Raw genomic sequence first — 24,073 nt, forward strand, 5'->3', positions numbered from 1 at the left:
ATATTCAATTACAAAGGTCTCTTGTTCATGCTGAAATAAAACTACAATCAAGTTGGCATCAGTCTAAAAAACAAAAAGCTACAGCCCAGGTAGATGTGAAACTAAATAAAACAAACTCAAACCCTGGAACAGTCATGTGACAAATCAATCAACAGTTCTTGTTGAGAAAAATTACTGTTATTCTGGATACAGTGGAAACAGAAACTATAAAAAATAATTATATTGTGAACCTGTTTATATTGTAGGGAACATATTATATACAGTATATAAATGTAATAGGAGTCTAAAGCCACAAAAAAACACCACTTTAAAAAGAAAATGGACTAATATAAGACCTCTTTACAGTTATTTGGGTCATTCTGCGCTAGTGCAACTTGCGGCGATGACGCGCTGGTGACGACATAATCCAAGATGGCGGCGGCCCGGACTACAGCCGACACTATTTAATAAGAGCCTTAAAAGATATGGATATAATGGGAGTGGATGGACAGATGCATAAACATGCAGACTTTCACACGGACACACATAAACTTATTAAACACACCGACCTCGGTAAACGGAACAGGCTTCACCGGACGGCTGGCACTAGGACCCAGAGGCGGAGTAAGTGCGTCCCCATACTGCTGCACAGGCTGTAATATCATCAGTTTATCATTTTACCAGTTGTTAGAGCTACTACAGTATCTTTACCAGGGAGCAAATATTTATTCCTGGTGATTGTTTTCTGGAGTTTTACTGAGATTTTTACCGGTGATTAGTTTCTATCTCCCTCACGCTCCGCGGTCCAAACTGAAACCGTACCGTAGCCAGACACACACGCACACACACACACACGAGTGTGTCACACACGTCACATTAAGGAAGGTTGCGGTGGATTTCGGGGTGGATTAAAGAATGAATAAAGGATTGTTTTATCCCGTTCTTCTCCGTGTAATTATCACATTATAAAAAAGTTTTTAGGAAAAATCCCGAGTCCCGGCAGCCCGAGTCCGAGACAAGAGCGATTCAAAATGCTTCCGAGTCAGAGATGAGACCTTTAAAATTTGGTCTCGAGACCAAGACTGGTCTCGACTACTACAACACTAGCTGCTAGTGATTATTAAGAGTCTTGTGGCCTTTTTCTTCACTGACTATGACCCATTATTGTTTTTCTTGTAAAACTATTGAAAAAATAAATAAATGGTTTATATCGCCTATTGCGATTTTGAGGAAAAATATACAGATATGAATATTGGTCCATATCACCCAGGCCAATGTGTGACGGTTTGGCAGTTGGTGAATGGTTTTTGTTGCTATGATCGTTAGGTTCTGTTTTTACGGGTGCCAGCCAGGTTTCCCTCCTGACGTATAGGATATTTGTATAAGTATGAATTTTATTTTGTCTGTACAGTCGGTGAGTTTCCTTTAAAATGTCAAACCTCACCAGGACATATGCTTCTAGGCATACACCCTGTTACATATAAACTAAAAAAAAAAAAAACAACACACAGGAAATGTAATTCTTGGCAAGTATATTGAAGAAATAAACACAGAAAATAAATACACAAACATGTGAGTGAGTCCTTTGCTCTCCAAAAACACACAATGAAGCTCCAACTCAAATAATATCCACCAAGGTCCAGAGGAGTCAGAAGTTCTTACTCCCCCCCAATTTCCTTGCTCCACAGCGTATCTAAATAAACAGAACTGTGGTTGGCCTCATATTTTTTCTTTCAACATTATATATAAAAACATTAACGTAACGTTTTTACGTACTGAAAAACAGAGTCAATGACGTCACACAGACGGCAGGAGGAAGTGTCGAGTTAACTGCACAAAGAAGCCTAAAATAAACATACTCATTATTATTTTTACATACTTCCTTCAATGTCATCACACTAGTAAATAATAATAATATGTGGAATAAAGGAAACAAAAAAAAGAAACTCACGGACAGTCCAGTGTCTGGTCAGACCTGTACGTGCGGTGTGCGTACTGACGTCACCGACGTTTTGCAGCTGCCAGGAAGCTGTAGTGTCTGGGTCTGTGGCTGAATGTTCCAGCTCTAAAAATTATTTGCGGCAATGACTGGCACTGCGAGTGGATGGAGTTCCTCCAGTAAGGCCGCAACTGGTGAGAGCTTTGATCGATCCTGTATGAAGTTTCCACGGACACGCTCTGCTCCGACCCAGAAACTGATGCTGCTCCTTCGCGGCTCTCTGAGGTATGCCATTTAACTATCGCAGGCAGGAGGCTTGCCCAGCGGAGGGACCGGGGATAGCGAATAGGCGAGGAGACCGAGATGGGCGTTAGTGTGAGGTCAGAGTGAGAGGCTGAACAGGGGAGTGAACCGGCGGTGTGGGAAAAGCGAGTGGACAAGTGACTGACGCTGCACAGGCATTTTACAGGTTGTCACAAATGTAACCAAAGCAGTAACGTTTTATCTTGTAAAGGATATTATTAGGGATGCACTGAATATTCGTTAACCAAATATATTCGGCCAAATATTGCAAAAAAAGCAAAAATTCAGCCTTTGGTGGAGTAAGTTAAAAGCAAGGCCAAATAATAGTGTGACACAATGACGCAAAGACACAAACAACGTGCAGTGACGCGGTGTGCACGCACAGATTTCTTAGGCATTTTATCTGAGGCTTGACATACAGGCACATCCGCGTTAAAGGAATCGTTGACGAATCGACCAATGAAAATGGTTAAACGCAGAAATGAACAGAATCTACATGAAATGCCGTCACCGTGGGGAAAAAAAAGTTTTTTATGTGGAAATGTTTCCACATAAAAAAGGTATTAGGTGCACCATCCTGTGCTGGTGCATTAAACAACACAAATTATCACTGACTCCTAAATACAGAGTCACCTGTGCCCGCTGTGCCTGTGAAGCTCTGTCCATTTATCGTGTAGCGCAGCGGTGCTCTGTGAAAATGTGAGCTTTAATCATCTATCCCTGCTCAGTGTTCGAACTGTTGTGCCTGGCTAACTAAGAATAACTCAGTCCGTGTTGTCTTTTAGTTCTTTTTATTCCAGCCTTTTGTCTGTGCCTCATATGTACACATTCACAGTCAGCAAGCTACCTCAAGTACAACCGTTTCAGTGGGAACTTCCAGTTTACAAAATAAAAGTCCATTGGAGCAATGTTACATTCTAACAACATCTAATCTGAGCTACAGAAGATAGGATAATTTAAATTAGGTTAATTTAAACTAAGTTGATCAAACCTTAAGTAGATATGCTCAGTTTCAATAAACCATTGATCCCTGAGAGGAAATCAGGTAAAATTAATGCTGTTCTCTTCTCATACATCTTTATATGACAAATAAATAATTAAAAAGGAACAGTCTGAATAATCCATGTCACTACAATTTACCTTTTAAATGATACCTTACTTTATTTTTGACATACATATTTTCTTTTAAAAAAAAAAAAAAAAAAAAAAAAACAGAAATTAAAAAATCAAAGTGGAAAACACAATTTTATACAGCCCTAGGTTTACATTATGAGCCTAACGACTGTGGCTAAGCAGACTTGTGCCAAAAGGACAACAATTCATTTGTTGTGGGTTTATCCACTTTAACGCACTTTAATTTTTTTTGGAATGCATGGTTTGTGTTGTTTGAAGGGCTAATATAACAGAAAAACTTTGTTATGCTTTTTTTGAAAAGCTACTGGGCTACTAAAATATTTAAAAAATGTCAGAATATTTAATAAAAATTGACTTTCTTTAAAAAACATGTCTAAAAATGTATAAAATAGTGAAAAACAACAACCGCATTCAATATTCAGTATTCCACCAAGCGTTTGTATTTTATTGGGCTACAAATTTTCATTTCGGTGCATCCCTAGATATTATTGTCCAAACTGTGGGAAATGAGGGGTTCAAACACCGTTTAAAGTAGGATTTTATTAACACGAGTGTGTTATCTTAATAACAAATGGAAATCATTAGAGTGATCTGCTGCCTTGTTATGTAGCAAATGTTGCTAACGCTAATGCTACACCACTTTAGTTAAACAATGTAAAAAGACTGTGTGACTAAAATAACATGTCAGCCTTTTTGTTTATGTTAATTGTACTTGGAACTAGTTTGATGAATTGCTTACATAAATTTTTTTAAATGTTTGAAAATGACTTTGTCTTAAATGATCTTTTATTCCTTTTTTCCATTTAGGGCAATGATTTTAAGTATGTGAATTGGTTTGTTTTATTAGTAAATAACTTTAAAATAGTCTAAATGATCTGAATGAAAAAAAATCGTGATGTTTTTCCACATATCGCCCACCCCTAGTCTGAACACAGCGGCCGGTTCAGCAACATGCACAGTGACAAAACCGTGCTAACAGCCACAGATGCTGTGTTCATATATAAGTTGAACACTGTACACTAACATCTTTGACATGCAGGAAAAAAGGATTGTGTTTGGAATAGGGCTGGGCGATATGGCCTTTTATAAATACCGCGATGTTTTTAGGCCATGTCACGATACACGATATATATCTCGATATTTTGCATTACCCTTGAATTAACACTTTGATGCACAAAATCACACCAGTATGATGATTCTATATGTCTACATTAAAACATTCTTGATCATACTGCATTAATATATGCCAATTTTAAACTTTCATGCAAAAAAGGGGATATCACAACTAAGTCAAAGTTGACATAACTGTATTTATTAAACAGTGAGTGGCTCAAACATAAAATTGTCAACAGAAAGTGCACGTTCTGTGCAAAATTGTCACAGAGACATTTCAAAACAAGACATTAGTGCAGGATGCAACTCACATGGCATTTCAAAACACAAAATTAAAGTGCACTTTTTGTACATAATGCCACTACAATATTTTAAAACAAATAGTGCCCTTTTGTGCATGTTGTCATTAAGATGACATTTCAAAAAAAAAAAAAAAAAAAAAAAAAAGTCCGCGAGTTTAACGGTATGGTCATTTTCAACACCGCACAGACTACAAGCTGCGATATATCGAGTATATTCGATATATCGCCCAGCCCTAGTTTGGAAGCACATTTGTTACACAAGACAACTCTATGTGCACTCAAGAGTTATGAACTAGACCTAACAGTACTAAAAGAAGTAATACAGATTGGTCACTAGAAATGGTATTAATTGGATGCTTGTGTTTATACAGCACTTTTTTTGAGGAGCCTAAAGCGCATTAAAGAAACCATTGTTCATTCACACCAGTCACTCACAATCAATCAATCACACCAGTGGTGGTAAGCTACTTTGTAGTAGGGCTGAACGATATGGACAAAATTTCATATCTCGATTTTCATGCCAGATATCTCGATATCGATACCATATGATATGACAACGGGTTCGATGAAAACCAGGCATTTTTCAGAAAAATAAAAACATCATAATACAAAAAAATGTGGAAAGTGCAGTTTTATTTTTAAGAACTCACTGCCAGTCATCAACATTAAGATAAATTATGAAAAAATAAATTAAAAATCAAACATTTTACTGCAGCTCTGCTTTAACAATAAATAACAAATGCAGCAGCTGGTGGAACATTGAAAGTGTGTTGAAGTGCAACAACATATATATTCTTCAAAAGATCACATAACTGTATGCAGAAAATGCATTTGCTACTAACAGAACAGAGGTAGTTACAGGCAGACAACTTCTACAGATTCTTTGCCAGGAACACTAGTTTGTTAACCATGTCTGGCTTCAGACAGGACCTCTGACAACTCACAATGTTGCCTGATGCACTAAAAATTCTCTCTGATGGAGAGCTGGTGGCCTGCATGCACAAGTATTTTCTTGCCATGTTGCTGAGCCGGGGAAAGTTGACTTTGTGAGTTAATCTCCACCACAGAAGGGGGTCCTCTTCGTTGTCAATTGTGGGGGACTGCATGTAGGCACTCAGCTCAGCTTCTATGGCAGCAGTGGGATCGATTGGTACTGTTGCACTTGTGGTGGATCTTTTGAAGAAACTTCCCAATGACTTCTTAGCCTTTTTGGTGGGTGGGGGTGAAACTTCTTCCACTCTGGTCTCTCTGCACTCAACAGAATGCTAGAAAATAGTAAAAACAACACACACACAAAAAAAGAATTTAAGTAGTTTTATATATGAATGATCATTACTGTATGAGCTAAATTTAAACTTAAATATTTACTAAAATATAAGATAATGCATTTAAATGGAAGGAACTGTTTTCATTTACTCTATTCAAACCATTATTTTTACCTTGTGTTCCAACGTCTTCATCTCTGACACCAGTCTGGCTTTGATGATGGGGACGTCGTTAACACTGATGTATTGTGTCTTGTATCTTGGATCTAAGAAGGATGCCACATCCAGGAGCTCTTGTGTAACTCTCTCTTTATACTTGCTATTCAAGTACTCCAGAATTTTCTCTTTTAAGGACTTGGTCATGTCCGTATCACCCTCCTCTGGTGCCAAGATGGTTGTGTTAAATAGGCTGAGTACTGGTTTGATGTGTGAAACACTAACATAATCCTCCCCTGACAGAGCATCCGTGAATTCAAGCAGTGGTCCCAGTGCCTTGCTGACTGACTCCAGCACATCCAGATCTTGATATCCAAGAATTAGGTGTCGGGTGTTTCTGTCCTCTGAGAGGACCTCATGGAGTGCTTTCTGCTGCTCCAGAATCCTGTTAATCATGAGCACCCTAGACCCCCATCTAGTTTGACACTCAGTTATGAGTCCATGGACTGGAAGGTTGAGGCGTTTCTGGGCTTGCTCAAGTGCCACTCTCTTTTTCCAGCTGTGTGAGAAGTGGCACACCAACTTTTTGCAGACACCTGTTGCACGGCTGATCCGGCTGTCACCTTTCACTGCGTTTTCTTGGAAAAACAGATGTACAAAATAATTAAATATTATATTACAACAGCTAAATAACCACATGATGCAGATTGTTTCCTCTCTCACTCACACACACACACACACTCACACACTCACACTCACACACACACACACACACACACACACACACACACACACACACATCTCCCTCTTTCTGTCTGAAAGTAATTAAAAAATAAAAATAAACATAGCAAAACGTACCTATTGCCAGGTGTAGCCTGTGTCCAAAGCACTGAAGGCGCGTCCAACCATTCACCTCCAAAGCCTTTATCATGTTCGATGCGTTATCAGTCGTTACGCAAACTTGTTGGTCCTCCTTCAAGTTCCAGTCTGCTAACGCACCTCTCATCTCCTCCGCTATATTATCCCCGGTATGCTCCCCGGGGAAGAATGATGTCTGCAGACAGCGGGTCTGGAGTTCAAAGTTTGTAGTAATAAAATGGATCGTTAAACTAATGTAAGGTTCGGTTGTCCGGCTCGACCACAGGTCCGTGGTTGTGGCGAAATGATCGATATCATGGAGCACGGATTCAACATTAATTTTACACTCATTGTAAAGTTTCGGAATGGCCACTTGATTAAAATGTGTTCGGGATGGTATTTTATAACGCTTGTCCAGCGTCCGAACCATTTTTTTAAAGCCTTCTTTTGAGACTGTGTACACAGGTACCATGTCTTTAGCAATGTGGTATGTTATAGCGTCGGTAATTTCTTTATGTCTGGTGGACGTCGACTCGTACGGCGTAACGCTAATGAACGCATCAGCAATAAAACTTTGCTTTGGCTTATTTTGGGATGACTGAGAAGTCCCCGGTGTTTCTCTCATGGTCATGCACTCTTCATGCAGCACACGATGGTGTTGCTTCAGGTGGTGAAACATGTTTGTTGTGCTACCTTGCTTAGTCGCAATTTTTGCAAAACACGACCTGCACAACACCTCACTCTGGTTAACATCGTCCTTTCTGAATCCAAAATACCTCCAAATTATGGAGGATGATCTATGTTTTGGCACCAAATCAGATTCTGCACTGCCACCGGCCGCATTATCTCCCGCACTCATTTTCTTTCTTTCTTTCTTTTTAATTTATCCGCTGTCTCTGTCGTGTGTGCGCGCTGGCCTTAGCGGTGCATTCAAGGGCACTCGTTAAAGTGATGTTTGTTGTAACTGCCAGCGTTGTATGCACTATGCAGGGCGAGCGGGAAGAGGAGAAATCTATATCGTCTATATCGTTACTTTTTTCGATATTCATATCTTGAAAGTTCATATCTAGATATAGATACGATAACGATATATCGTTCAGCCCTACTTTGTAGCCACAGCTGCCCTGGGGAACACTGACAGAAGCATAGCTGCAAATTTGCACCTACGACCCCCTCTGACCACCACCACCAGTCATGCACAATTCATACAAGGATATGTGGTCAAAGAGCCTTGCCCATGGACACAACCACAATGACTTGGATAGAAAAGGATTCAAACTGTCAACCCTTTAGTAATTGTACGACCCACTCTACCACTGACCCCCAGCTATTAAATAATATATAAATAAAGCTAATTTGAATTGAATTAATAATGTGTTTTTAAGTCAAACTAATGGACCATTTTTGGTTACTCAAAGACCACCAGTGGTCCACGGACCGCTCATTGAGAAAGCCTACCAGACATAAGCAACAGGCGGCCCTCAGTCCCATTCTGTGTGGTCCCCAAAACAAATGCTCATAATGACTCCAAAAACACACAAAATGACAGTAAAATACAAACCAAAAATACACTAAACACTAAACGACAGAAAATTAGACAAATTAACAGAAAATACACAAAACAGCAACACAAATGGACAAGACCCGTCTCCAAAAACCCCCAATACGACAACAAAAATGACACACAAACCCTTTGTTCTTTTCTGTGTTAATCAGATTGGTGTGTGTACATGTAGGTTTTTGTTTCATTTCTCTCTGCGTCTGATCATGAGGTGAGGAACTCCAAGCCTGTCATTCTTTATCCAAGTCTGAAGGCTCTGCACCTTCACTCCAGTTACACACACATACTGTATATCCCTTCATTACTTTAGGACATTAATTAATACCAGTTAGTCATCCTAATCTGTGGACTTCAAATTAACATGGAAATGACTAATGGTATCCCAATACAATACGATATATCCCAATATTAAAGTATAAGGCGATTATTGCGATTCAATATGTATGAAATATATTTTATTGGCATATTTTACACTCAAAACATTGGCTTTAACATGCCATGTGCCAACAACTTCAAATAAAAAATAACATACAATATGTCTGTGGCTTTTAAACCAACTTTGACTTTAGTGCAACATGTCCAACGATCCTAAAAGTGTTGGTGAGCTAACGTTAGCAAACGATTAGCTCTGCTACCAACCATAACAGTGCTGCTGCATAGGCATCTATTGGGCCTCCCAAACATCACAAACCTCTATTCTCAGCCAACAGTCAAATTTAAGAAAGTGTCTATTCATACGGTTGCCGTACGGACAACTCCCGATGCTATTGGTACGGTTACCGAAGTACAAGTACGTAGCATCTTAGGGTTAGGTTATAACCCAATATTGCAACAATTCTTAGGGTAAGGTTTAGTCTTAGTCACGTGAACTAAACTGGCCAATGACTGACCTATCACATGACCTAAACTGGCCAAATAGGGGCGCTGCGTACAATTACAATGTCGGTATATTGATACGACAACCGTACGAATAACTACTGCCAAAATTCAATTGTAATAGCATTGTTTCAACCTATAGAGGGAAGTTACAGGGCACCGGGACTTTTTCTGGTTGGCCCGTATTCCTCATTATTCTGGACCGTGGCTCAGTAAGATAAACCTGCCAAATTAAAGAGGCAATGTCCCACAGAAAAAAACTCATCCAGCCATCTCATCTGAAAAGGACAAACACGGTGGCACTGTCAGGGCCTTGGCATAAACACTATGTTCTTATTTAGGACCATAACTGCTGGGGGGGGGGGGCACACAATCAGTGGAAGGTTTGCTTTTTGAATGGCTCTCTTTATTTCAACATTCACTGAAGTCAGAAATACAAACATATAAACAGACAAGTAAATTAGTGAAAAATAAACTGGTCAACTAAGTCCAATCTGTGTGGCTACTACCCTGCATCATTCACAGGCAGAAACAGAGTGCTGAGGATCGCAATTAAGTAATTAGTAAGTGTATTAAAGGGGACATATCATGGTTTTAAATCCTTCCTTTTTACATATAAATCATACAGTTGTGGTCTATATAAAGCGGAACTGCAATGCTTGGGTCTGAATTCCTAATTATTATAGCTACACAGACCCCTTTTCTACCCCTTTTCTGATGTGCTTCTGAGAGCAACTCGTTTTGGTGCCGTCTCTTTAAATGCAAATGAGACACTCCATACCCCGCCCCCTCTTCAGGTGACACTCAGTTCAACTCCACCCTGCTCGGCCATTTTTGTAGTTTGATAGAAGAGATACGGCTATGTAGCGGCGCATAAACTTTTTAATCAGAGGTTATTTACAAAATGTCAACAACAGAAGACTTGTCCATCCAGCCTTACATGTTCGAACCAGAGTCTGGAGCGAGATGAAAATGAAGATGATGAACCTGCAGAACCCTAACAAGTGAGCTAACACAAGCACCGAGCTAACGCTAGCGCCAAACTAACGTCACAAAATGCATTTTGATACAGTCTTTTCGGAGACAAAAATGGCAAAATGAAATGACTAATGAAAACTTTAGACTTAAATTAAATCCCGTAGGCCATATCATCAAGGATCTAAAACGAGCACACAGCTCAAACATATGAAGTCTGAAGACGGTGCAACTGCTAATGCTAACAAAACAATGACAGGGACGTCTTATCATCACACTTTTTAGCGTTATTTACAGCTTACTGAAGTGCTCTGTTCGTCGTCTCCAAAGATAGAAGGAATTGAACCCTCAATCAGACAAAGTCTTTCGGCAAATCCTTCTTTATACTGGCAGAGGTTGCAGAAGCAGTCATCCTTGAAGTGCTTCACACACACAAAAATGACCTTACCCACAGATGTGGATACATTTCCGTGAAAAATAAAACTCAACCAGGCACTTTGAAAAGGTTCTGATGCTGGGAGACGTTGTAATGAAGCGTGTGGGTTACTACATCCAACAACCCAACATTTTGACTTATCCTCTCGTAACTTCGGCATCCTTGAGCTTGGACTACAAAATAAAAGCGAGAAATAAAAATGGCGGATTGCTCGAAGTGTTGGACCTAGAGTTGATGTACTAATAGTGATGTAATAGTTCAAAAAACGTAATAGAGAATAGAAAAATCGAAACAGATTGAAAAATATGAGCAAAACAGAATATAAAGATATCTACGGAGCACCTGAAGAGACTAATTTGATTTTTTCTGTACTTCTAAACACTCTAAATATACAACAAAATGCATTTAAGGGCTAAAAAAGTGGATTCAGCATGATATGTCCCCTTTAAAACACTCAGCAGTTAATAAAATATTTATTACTCCTCTTGTTCAACACACACACACAGAACATGAACAGATACATTTGAACTATTTTCTCTGAAGTAGGGCTGCACAATTTTGACAAAAAACCTAATTGCGATTTCTCTGACAGATATTGTGATAGCGATTTGATTCCTGATTTGTGTGTGTGTGTGTTGTGCTTTAGGAAGTTTAAGGGAAAAATAAAAGGTCAGACTGCAAAGGAAAAACTCCAATAGGTGCCTATGTGTACTGCAAACATACTTTGTGTTTAATTCACAAATCAGGACGGACTACTAGGGTATCACAGTGGTGTGCGCGCATGCGGCTGCTGTTGCTGATGTCACGGCGGGTATTTCCTCCTTGTCCCGTCAACGCGCTATTGTCCGATCACACCCAGGATAAAGGACGAGGGTCAGGAACAGCTACAAACGAGTGCGTCTTCACTGCCTTGCACTTATGAAACTCGGATGAGCCACTCGCGTTAGTTATTCTCTGGCGATGCCATATTTGTTTTGATTGGACGACGCATCGGCGCGCACATTTGCGTTGACGTCATCGATTACGTTCACGCATTGTCCCGGCCCAACCCTAGTGTAGTTGTTGTTTGCGCACTCAACTGAGGGGTAACTGAGACTCGCGGCTGCGCAAACAAGCGTGTGTCTTGTAACCATGTCTGATTGGCCAGCAGCCCAGGAAGGCAGTTCTCGGCATTTCTGATTGGTGAATACATATATCACTCAAATGATGGAGACGGAAGAAAAAACCTCAACGTCTGAGGTTACATTATTGCAATAGTGAAAACCTTAATATGATGTGATTCAGGTTAATCGTTCAGCCTTACTCTGAGGTGTGCCGGCATGTTTTTAATAAACAAAACATGCTGGTTAAAATAATTAACAAATTGTTGATTAAGCTAATACTAAGTTTGCACTGTTAACAGCACAGGTTAGCAATGAATTTTAATTGTACAGAGTTTCTCACTTGCTGCTATGAGGTGATCAATAACATGAATATGTCTAGTGTACATGGTGTGATTGGTATAGTTTATGGAAATGGATGGCTTTTCAGTTTTAAGGAAGAAACATTTCAGTGTATTTTTAGGTCTACAGCTGCACTTTATATATCAAAAATTAAATGTTTGTGTATTTTGTGCAGTGTGTATGATTATGATCAGGTGGTTGCCCTAATCATTGAGTGTTTTGGGGTCACATTAACATTTGTGCTACAAAATCCAAGTTGTTTGCAGATTAAAAGTGTCTTATTTTCTAAGTCCACATTAATGCCATGAGGTTTGAAGTTAATAAACGTGTTTCTAACTTTTTGATTTAGACCTCTACAGGTAAGTAATTTCTGTACTATAAAACTATTATATATAGATCAATAGACTGATCGATAGATTGATCATCTACAGATAAATACCGTCTATGTTTTGGTCCCATATCAGAATGACTGACTGATGAAAAGGTCATTTAGTGGAGTACCACAACTTGTTTTTTTCCACTTAAATCACTGGTTAAATCCTGGTTTAACTGAGCGGGACTGACAGATTGAAGTTAACCTGGTGTAAACCCTGAGCTGGTTTTGGTGAAACACCCCCCTCCTCCACACCCATACACACAAACACAACCTGTTTACTGCAACAATGTGCAGTGAAAACCCGCAGTCCCAGACTAAAACCAAGCAGCGCTGCATGTAGACGGACCCCCACCGGACCCAGTTGGTAGACGAGCCCGTCGTCTCGTTTGGTTTAGATGCTTTTCAGAGCTGCGGTTTGTTCAAATCAAACAGTTGTCATGAAATGAGCCTCACCTGGAGTGAATGCTTGGTGGAAAGAACAGCGTCAAGCCCAGACTGTTTGATTTTAGAGAGAATTCCTACAACACAGCCGATTGACAGGACTGTCCCCATAACTGTCCCTCTGCAGCCATTTTAAGCCAATCCATCACTTCCACCTGATAGGGGAAACAGTTATGTATAACACTTTTGTTTTTTTTTTTAACAAGAGTAAGCATAATATTTTTAACTACATCTGCAATAAAACAATTTCAGATCCAGGATTTGAAATTGAAGTGCTTAAAACACTTGATGTAATTCCAGACCCAGTCTATTTTTACCGGTAACACCCCTCCAGTTAAAGTGGTAGGCTCCGTGTACATTCTCAGCCAATAAACGACTGCGTTGTATCCTGTAGCAGCACGGCACGCGCACAGCACTCACACATTCACAGGAGAAAAATAAAGCGACACAGAATGTAAACAATAGAGTGAACATATATTTTATTGCTTTCGTTTCTTTATGATACCATTTAAAAAGAACAATAATGATGTGCCTTAATAAACCTACATAATGAATTAAAGTCTTCACATACTGAGAAAAAGCGAGTCTTGTTCTGGAACAAAAATCTTGCAGTAGAAGTTTACTCCAGTAGTGGCTGGTGCTAAACTGTATTTGAGGGACAAAATTGGTCTAACTGTCTTATTTGGACAATGTACTTTTCTAAAACAGTGTCACATCGATACCACATGTCTTCAGTGTGCACCTCCATGATGGAATAGGACACAGGTTGGAAAGCATAAATTAAATATCACTAAACTTTGTGAGCATAATTATTCTTAATCAAACTCTAGTTAAGGTATTCATTTTCAAATCTCACAACATATTTATTTAGTTTACAAAAGCATTGAGTTTGCAATATGAAACATCTTTGATAGCTTAGCTTTTGATGGCTTTGTGACCCTATGTTGTTGCTTACAGGACATGTTAGTTCATGTAACCAGTGTTACGCTACCTATAGACCCATTTTATGTGATCTATGCATACTAAATTAGGTGCATGAGCGCGCAGGCTCAGTGCAACCGGAGAACTGCATTGTACTAGCATCGGCACATGATTGAAACACTTTTGTTTTAGTATATAAACAAGGCAGTGGCTATCCGTACGGTTGCCGTATCAATATACCGACATTCTATTTGTATGCAGCGCCCCTCATTGGCCAGTTTAGGTCTTGTGATAGGTCAGTCATTGGCCAGTTTAGGTCACGTGACTAAGACTAAACCTAACCGTAACTCTAACCCTAAACCTAACACTAAAAATCCTTGTGATATTGAGTTATAACCAAACCCTAACCCTAAGATGCTACGTATGTATACTTTGGTAAACATACCACTAACACCGGGGTTGTCCATACGGCAACCGTACGAATAGACACTTTCTAAAAACAACACAAGGCCATCGTGTTTTTACTTTTTACAACATACTGGCTGGTGGGAACCCTTTACAGAAGAATAGTCCTGACTTATGGGTGCGTGCTATCAAACAGAGGATGACGTATCTGACACACACACAGACTCACGGAGAGAGAGAGAGAGAGAGAGAGAGAGTGCTGAAACATTCCAGATAAAGTAAAAATCAGCCGGTTTGTGATAGAAATAAACAGCATAAAGTTGCCAAATAACCACATTACGTTTGTTCAGGATCGTGTCAACGTAATCGATGCTGAGCCAAAGGTGCCCGGGAGCAGACAAAGCGCTATCTCAGTCTGGTTCCAGTAAATAGTGACCATAAAAAGCTGTAAATGGACTGATACAGTATGTAGATGTGGGACAGTGAGGACATTTTGTTTGCAAAAGGCTCTAACTTTGCCAAAAGATTAAAATATGCAACAAAAGCAAATGTTGCCTTCAAACAACACAAATTGCAAACAAGTGTATGAGCTTTTCCAATCAACCATTACACAAAGAACAACAAAATAAAGCACTCTGTGTAAATCAGTTCATCATTGTAGCCTTTTACTCTATGTAGCTGTCATCCAGTGCCATTTGTTTTCAAATTTGCCTTCTTGCGAAGAATTAGATCCAGAATCAGAAATGCTTTAGTGCTAATTCTATTGATTTCATTGATTCTATTGAAACTGTGGCTGGAAACTAAGATATTGGAAATATTACACAAAATACACGTAAACCGAAATAACATTTATTAGAGTATAATAAATAACTTTAAGAAAGTATAAAGAATACATGTAATGTGAATAAGGAAACAATTATGTAAAGTTTATCACTGAAGATATTTCTGTATATACTGTACAGCAACATTACCTGATTTCCTGTCAAAAAATTGTGACAATGGATGCGACAGTGTTTCTGTTTAGAACAGGTTGGATTCATTTGTGAGAAGGAGTATCAAAGAGGTACTTCAGTAATTTCATACTGAAGTTTCTAATGTTAGGACTAGATGGTTTCTGTTTCTGTTACCATAGCTAATGCAATGGAGTTTGGACTGCTTGAAAGTCATGCTAACGGTTCTGCAAAAGGGTGGGGACAATGTGTCAATACAATGAGAATGGGTTAACAGATTTTCTCTTGAGAAAGTGATGATGAAAATCGAGCGGATCCCCATTTTTTTAAGCAGGTCAAAGCCCTCCCCCCTTTCAAAATGGTTTCAGAGAGACTCTTGACATCTGCTCATAGAATTTCCATGTTCAATTACAGCCCGATTCAACGAGCATTAAGGGAGGAGTGGTCATTTGAAATTGGGGCCTCCGGGGGGCCCTTGCGCCCACATGGCACATATGGAGTAATGGGCCCCATTCATACTGTATATTGGTGTGTGTCAATGATTTGGTAGCACCAACTGTCGCAATATTTGACTTACAAATAAATGAGAAAACGACTTTCATGGAAATTGCCAAAAAAAAGGGGGGGTGCCCACATGCCCCTTGGGACCCTAGTCAAAATGTGTGAGGCATAATCGTAATCTACGTTGAATTACCTTTGGAACGATATATCACAAGACTATGTTCCCATAAATTTGAAAACAATGCTTACTAGATTGTAGGCTCGCCTCTTTGGAGGGGGAGAAGGCAGTTCTGAGTGTAAATTGAATACCTGTGACTAGATTGGTCTATATTCACTGTAGTGAGCGGAGGGAATAGAATAATAGTTAAACTAACATAGCGAGCTTCTGATTGGAAATGGCTTTGTTTTAGTTTTTTCACCCTCACAAACCGACCTGTTATTATAACAGATGCTAACAGAAAGCTAACACAAGATGAGGATTACATTTTACGGGGCTATTAATTAAAGGCTCAGTAATTGTGATTAATTGTAATTGAACTTTAGTAATTGGGAACATAATTTCATTGACTTTTATGGAATTTTTTTTAAATTTTAATTGTAAGTTTTAGGGAAAATGCAGTCAGAATCAGAATCAGAATCAGAATCTACTTTATTGGCCAGGGGTGAATGAATACACACGAGGAATTTCTTTTGGTGACCTGTGCTCTCTCAGGTAGTGTAACATTAAATAATAACAATCAATCATCGTAAATGTAATTGAGTTGTAGTTGAACATGGATAATTGAATATATAATACATTAACATAATATATATATATATATATATAACCATCTGCTGAGAGATGGGAATCACCCTGTATGGCTAACCAAAGGGCGCACAATCCTGATCCTCAAGGATCCCTCAAAGGGTACAGTCCCATCCAACTATCGGCCAAAAACCTGCCTTTCCACAACGTGGAAGCTCATGTCTGGCATCATAGCGGTTAAGATAAGCGTGCACATGGATCAATGCATGAGCACTGCTCAGAAAAGAATCGGTAAAAATACCAGAGGTGCGAAACACCAGCTCCTGGTTGACAGAACAGTTGCTAGAAACTGCAAAACCCGAAACACTAACCTGAGCACTGCCTGGATTGATTACAAGAAAGCCTACGACTCAATGCCACATACTTGGATCATTGAATGCTTGGAGCTATACAACATAAACAGGACTCTAAGAGCCTCCATTGCAAACTCAATGAGGTTGTGGAAAACCACCCTTGAGACCAATGGCAAGCCACTTGCACAAGTTTCCATCAAATGTGGCATATTCCAAGGAGACGCCCTGTCCCCACTGCTGTTCCGCATAGGCCTGAACCCCCTCAGCCAAATAATCAACGAGACTGGCTATGGATACTGACTCAGGAACGGGGCCACCATCAGTCACCTCCTTTACATGGATGACATCAAGCTGTACGCTAAGAATGAGCGAGACATAGACTCACTGATCCATACCACCCGGATCTACAGCGCAGACACTGGGATGTCATTCTGACTAGAGAAGTGTGGTCGGATGATGACTAAGAGAGGGAAGATAGTCCACACGGAAGGGGTCTCACTCCCAGAAGGAACAATAGCAGACATTGAGGACAGTTACAAGTACCTTGGAATCCTACAAGCAAATGGCAACCTCAAAGAGGTGACAAGGAAAGCGGCTATGGCCAAATACCTCCAACGAGTACGGCATGTCCTAAGAAGCCATCTCAATGGCAAGAACAAGTCCCGGGCGATAAACAGCTACGCCCTGCCAGTAATCAGATATCCTGCAGGAATAATAAGCTGGCCAAATGATGAGATACAGACCACAGATGTTAAGACACGGAAGCTCCTAACCATGGTATTGCTATGTCGATTACAACGGCTTTCCTCTACAGACCCCAAATCCAGCACCCTGAGACTGTATGCTAGCTGTAAGGAAGAAGGCAGAGGACTAATGAGCGTGAGAGCCACTATCCAGGATGAAACATCCAAGATCCATAAGTACATCAAGGACAAGGCTCCAACAGATGACGTGCTCAGTGAATGTCTCAGACAATGGGGAACAGAAGATGAGGTGCTGGAGGTTCCGTCATGGGAGGACAAGCCCCTACATGGGATGTACCACCGAAACATAACTGAAGTGGCGGAAATCAGGAAATCGTACCAATGGTTAGACTGAGCTGGACTGAAGGACAGCACAGAGGCACTCATCATAGCTGCACAGGAGCAGGCCTTGAGCACCAGAGCAATAGAGGCCCAGATCTACCACACCAGACAAGACCCCAGGTGTAGACTGTCCAAAGAGGCACCTGAGACAGTCCAGCACATAACGGCAGGTTGTAAGATGCTGGCAGGGAAAGCTTACATGGAGCGCCAAAACCAAGTGGCTGGCATAGTGTACAGGAACATCTGTGCAGAGTATGGGCTGGAAACCCCAAGGTCAAAGTGGGAAACACCTCCAAAGGTGGTAAGAAAATGACAGAGCTAAGATCCTGTGGGACTTCCAGATACAGACGGACAGAATGGTAATGGCGAACCAACCGGACATTGTGGTGGTGGACAAAGAGCAGAGGAAAGCCGTTGTAATCGACATAGCAATACCAAGCGACTTCAACATCAGGAACATGAGAAACTAGAGAAATACCAGGGGTTCAGAGAAGAGCTGGAGAAGCCCTGGAGGGTGAAGGCATCAGTGGTGCCCGTGGTTGTCGGGGCACTCGGGGCAGTGACCCCCAAACTGGAAGAGTGGCTACAGGATCCCAGGAAATACATCAGACATCTCGGTCCAGAAAAGTGCAGCGCTAGGAACAGCAAAGATACTGCACAGAACCCTCAAGCTCCAAGGCCTCTGGTAGAGGACCCGAGCTTGAAGGAAAAAGAGAACGCCCGCGGTGGGTGAGGAAGAATTTAGTATATATATATAAAATTTCATATATTATACTGTATATCATCTTAATTTTGAAAACAATCATTTAAAAAAAAAAAATCAGCAACATTTTGTGTGTGTGTGTGTGCGTGTGTGCGTGTGTGCGTGTGTGTGTGTGTGTGTGTGTGTGTGTGTTTCCTGAGGGCTTGGCCTTTTATTACTAAAAGTGGGATGATATCTTATGCAATAAGAAAAAACTTCACAAGATGTATCATCGAGGGCACGAGTGGTACCATGAGGGGTTGTCAGATAAAAAAGTATCCACATCAGAATCAGAATCAGAATCAGAATCAGAATTGTTTTTAATGGCCATGTACAGTTTTAAGGACAGTACAAGGAATTTGTCTTGGTAGTTGGTGCACAAAAAGAAACAAAAAATAAAAAAATAAAAAAAATAAAAAAATAAAAAAACAAAGAACAACCCAGCAACAATAATAATAATAATAATAATGATAAATCTGTGATGGACTGGCGCCCTGTCCAGGGTGTACCCCCGCCAAGCGCCCTATGAGAGCCGGAGATTGGCACCGGCAGACCCCCGCGACCCTGTTAAACGGGAATAAGCGGGTAAGAAAATGGATGGATGGGATAATGATAAATATAAAGGATGAGGGATACATAAAGGATAGATAGAGAATAAAGGATAAATAGGATAAATATAATATATATAATATATATATATATATATATATATATATATATATATATATATATATATATATACAGTGCAGCAGATAATGTCATCATGGAGGTGGTGATAGGGTGGGGGGGGGGGTTCAGTGGGTGACTTGGGGTGTGTTCATGTGGATGGTGGCAGAGGGAAAGAAGCTGTTTTTGTGTCTGGAGGTTCTGGTCCTGATGGACCAAAACCTCCTTCCAGAAGGGAGAGATTGATACAGTTTATGACCGGGGTGGGAGGGGTCGGCCACAATCTTTCCTGCACGCCTCAAAATCCTGGAGGCGTACAGGTCCTGGAGGGAGGGCAGATTGCAGCCGATGACCTTCTCTGCAGAGTGGATGATACGCTGCAGTCTGGCCTTGTCCTTGGCTGTAGCTGCAGCGTACCAGATGGTGATGGAGGAGCAGAGGATGGACTGGATGATGGAGCTGTAGAAGTTCACCATCATCTTTGTTGGCAGACTGAACTTCTTCAGCTGCCGCAGGAAGTACATCCTCTGCTGAGCTTTTTTGATAAGGGAGCTGATGTTCAGCTCCCACTTGAGGTCCTGAGTGATGATGGTCCCCAGAAGCAGAAGTACTCCATAGAGCTCACTGTAGAGTCTCCCAGGGTGAGGGGGGTGAGGGGGGCTGGGTTCTTCCTGAAGTCTGCTATCATCTCCACTGTCTTGAAAGCGTTGAGCTCCAGGTTGTTCTGGCTGCACCAGGACACCAGCCGGTCTGTCTCCCACCTGTAGTCAGACTCGTCTCCATCAGAGATGAGACCGATGATGGTCGTGTCGTCTGCAAACTTCAGGAGTTTGACTGACTGGTGAGAGGAGGTGCAGCTGTTGGTGTACAGGGAGAAGAGCAGAGGAGAAAGAACACAGCCCTGAGGAGATCCAGTGCTGATGGTCCAGGGAGCAGAGATGGTTTTTCCCAGCTTCACGTGCTGCTTCCTGTCAGACAGGAAGTCTGTGATCCACCTGCAGGTGGAGTCTGGCACGTTCAGCTGGGAAAGCTTGTCCTGAAGGAAAGCTGGGATTATAGTGTTGAAAGCAGAGCTGAAGTCCACAAACAGGATCCTGGGAGTAGGAGCCTGGGGAGTCCAGGTGCTGGAGGATGAAGTGGAGAGCCAGGTTTACAGCATCGTCTCCAGACCTGTTGGATCTATAGACAAACTGCAGGGGGTCCAGGTGGGGGTCGGTGATGTCCTTGATGTGGGAGAGCATGAGGCGTTCAAAGGACTTCATGACCACAGATGTCAGAGCGATGGGTCTGTAGTCATTAAGTCCTGTGATCCTCAGCTTTTTAGGGACAGGAACGATGGTGGAGGCCTTAAAACAGGCTGGTACGGTGCATGTCTCCAGTGAAGTGTTAAAAATGTCTGAACACTGGAGACAGCTGATCAGCAGTGCTTTAAGGTGGAAGGAGAGACAGAGTCCGGTCCACAAGCCTTACGGGGGTTTTGTCTCCTGAAAAGTCTATTTACATCTCTTTCTTTGATGGAGAAAGGTGTCTCTGTGGGAGGGGGGAGGAGGGGGGGAAGATTGGGGAGAGAGCCTCTTATACTTCATACCAGATATGGCTTGTCTTTGTTTTTTGTTCCTGTTGGGTTGAAAGGGTCATATAATACCCAGAGACATTTGTAAGTTAAAGCGTTGTTATTTTTCAACCCATTTCAACCATATTTTCAATTTTTCTTTCCAAAATCCTCATACTGTATCTTTATTATGAAGTCATTGTATTGTTCCACCCCTATTAAATAGGCAGTGGCTATCCGTACGGTTGCTGTATCAATATACCGACATTCTATCTGTACGCAGTACCCCTCATTGGCCAGTTTATGTCATGTGACTGAGACTAATCCTAAACCTAACCCAGAGATGCTACGTACTTGTACTTCGGTAAACGTACCAATAGCACCGGGGGTTGTCCGTACGGGCAACCGTACGAATGGACACTTTCTATTAAATATCACATTGAAAATCATGCCCTTGCTTTTGAACTTAATTCACGTCACCGTGTGATCCAAACTATCTGTAATATTTAGGCTGGTCAGAGTTGGTTGGATGGTCAAAGTGATTAGGGAGTAGGATTTATTGCTTTTTCCTTAATCAAACCAACACTGTTGCTTTTACAGCACATTAATAAATATCAACAACAGATAATATATGTGGGAAATCATGATGAAAATTCTTCCTCTCAGCCTTTGATTTAGGACAAATGGAATACCAGATATTTCAACTGAGTAAATTACTACATTTAGGGTTAATTACTTGAATAACATTTATCGTGTAACAAAATCTCATCATACACATACAAAACAGACCAAAACTAGGAAATCCCCATATTTGACCAATCACCAAGACAATATTTTCCTGCCAATAGATGTTTTAAGCAAAGCATTCAGAATGAGCATTCCTCTTTGCTTATTCCCTCTGAATGAAATTAATTTACCTTGCTCATTATGTGTGATGTTGAGTTGTTTCGATGTTTGGAGATAAAAATGCTTTCAGATGAAATATTCATTCTTTTTACTTAACTTAATTATGTATGTGTCCACTGTCAAGTGTAATGCAGCAGCTCCTGTGAGGGATGTTTCAAGCGTACCTTTTTGCCAATGGCACAGAATACATTACCTCCCTTTTTACATAGACAGCCTGATGCACATGCATATGCAACCTTACAGTATGGTAATACTTAAAGGGATCCTTGCTGTTTTTACAAATGTGCTCCAAAATGCAGTATTTGTATTCATTAGAAGATCTGTGCTGAAAATGTGTGGAAGCAGAATCTAATTATTGTCTTTTTAAGTTGGGATTTATTGCCAGTTTAGGAGCCCGTGGGCCGCCATCTTGAATACTGTGCAAAGAAAACTGGGTTGATGACGAGTACCGGGTGAATAGATTTTACCGTGAGCAGCCCAAACTCTATGTTTGTGATTTTGTTTAGTGCTGTCAAGAGATTAAAAAAAATAATATTAATTATGCTCAGGTGGTAGTGGGTCGTCTTCTGATCGAGAGGTTGGGTGTTCGATCCCAGTACCTGACTATGTGTCGAAGTGTCCTTGGGCAAGACACTGAACCCTAAGTTGCTCCCAGTGGTTGACTAGTGCCTTGCATGGCAGTCCTGTCCCACTGTTGTGTGAATGTGAGAGTGATTGTGTGAATGAGCTGATATGTAAAGCTCTTTGGGACTGTTTCAGTGTGGTGATAAAGCGCTATATAAAATCAAGTCCATTTTACCACTTACCTTAAGAGTTGACCCATATGAGTTATTATAATGATTCCTCAGGCCAATATACAGCGTTTGACAGTATCAATGCTCCGAGCGGGGCTTCCCTATGGAAATACCGACTATGTAAATTTGGACAAAAGGGCCATCTTTGGCCAAGTCATGTGACCTGGAGAATACCTGGAGGACGTTTCACTTTACGGCAGTCCCGTGACCACATGCTCCAATATATATAGTTCCCACGTAACGTCACAACATACGGGCTTTTCGCGCCTTTGCTGTGGGCAGCTGAAATGAGTTAGCCTCTGTTTACAGCCAAAAGAGCACAATATAGTGGTTTTGTGTTGGATTGATGGTGCACTAATCGCCGTGATAGTTCAGTTCAACATGGATTCTTTAGTAAGGGAAGTCGGCAAGTCAGATCCGCTACTTTGAGATAAGGATTGGCTCTAAGGGCTGGGGTGCGAAGCGGGGCTGTGCTCGCTACAGTCTATGAGCTTCTATGAGCTCTTGTCCCCGCCTCCGGAGACCCGGTGCTCGGCCCATAGAATGTAGCCGCGGCGCGAGCCCAGCCCCGCACCCCAGCCCTGAGAGCCAATCCTTTTCCCGAAGTTACAGGTCAACTACTGTCTACATACACAATCAAAACACAAGGCAGGCTGGCCCGACTGACTGTTTGCTGATTTTTGCGACAGTGCTGCGGCGCTTGTGGCCACTAGGTTTGTATGCGTGAAATTTGCCAGTCTAGCATTCCTAGTGGCCAAAAGTTACACAGTGTGCCTTTAATTAATCTAATTAATCTCTTTTTTAATCTCACATAAAAATTGCTGAGAAAAGCCCTCAACCTGAGGTATTTTAATTTAAATAATTAAATTATTGTAGCAGATCAAGAGATTGATATATAACAAAGTGGCTTTTTAAAGTCATTTATTTTTTTTAAACAAACTTGAACAGATGCAGGTGTAGCCATTTACAATCCGCTGTACTTGAGACTCGTCCCAAGGGCTGCCTGCTACCTTTAGTTTGTAACAACAGAGGGGAATATTGCTGTGTACTTTTGTCAATCTCTAAATAATAGAAAATACATCTGAAATAAAACATCAGGCCCATATGTAGTGCTATAAAGTAAGCACATCATAAACAGTAAGAACACTGAGTCTGGGGCACGAGATAATTAAGTCGGGGCCCGAGATAGACACCAAAAGCAGTTTAAAACCAGAATGCCCGTTTACATCACGTATTACGGAGAGCTTCATGGTGCATTCATGCACACTTCAGTTGCAGGCATAAATCACACCAACAG

General features: G+C 41.0%; 1 protein-coding gene across 5 annotated transcripts in view; it reads right to left on the minus strand.

The window, feature by feature from the left end:
* The window catches only part of znf438 (zinc finger protein 438), a 45,891-nt gene extending 32,546 nt beyond the window's left edge, over positions 1-13,345 (minus strand). The window contains exons 1-4 of one of the 5 annotated variants that reach the window (XM_028434626.1): positions 13,169-13,345; positions 7,050-7,245; positions 6,210-6,829; positions 5,524-6,035 (exon numbers count right to left, since the gene is read on the minus strand). In XM_028434626.1, the coding sequence (XP_028290427.1) occupies positions 5,643-6,035; positions 6,210-6,829; positions 7,050-7,245; positions 13,169-13,267 (1,308 nt within the window). In that variant the 5' untranslated portion in view covers positions 13,268-13,345 and the 3' untranslated portion in view covers positions 5,524-5,642. Of the gene's footprint in view, positions 1-5,523; positions 6,036-6,209; positions 6,830-7,049; positions 7,246-13,168 lie in introns of those variants that run through there. The other 4 variants (XM_028434621.1, XM_028434622.1, XM_028434624.1 and 1 more) reach the window with 4 other exon arrangements.
* Positions 13,346-24,073: the final 10,728 nt, after the last annotated feature.

Source organism: Gouania willdenowi, chromosome 20 (genome assembly GCF_900634775.1).
Source record: "Gouania willdenowi chromosome 20, fGouWil2.1, whole genome shotgun sequence".
NCBI lineage: Eukaryota > Metazoa > Chordata > Actinopteri > Blenniiformes > Gobiesocidae > Gouania > Gouania willdenowi.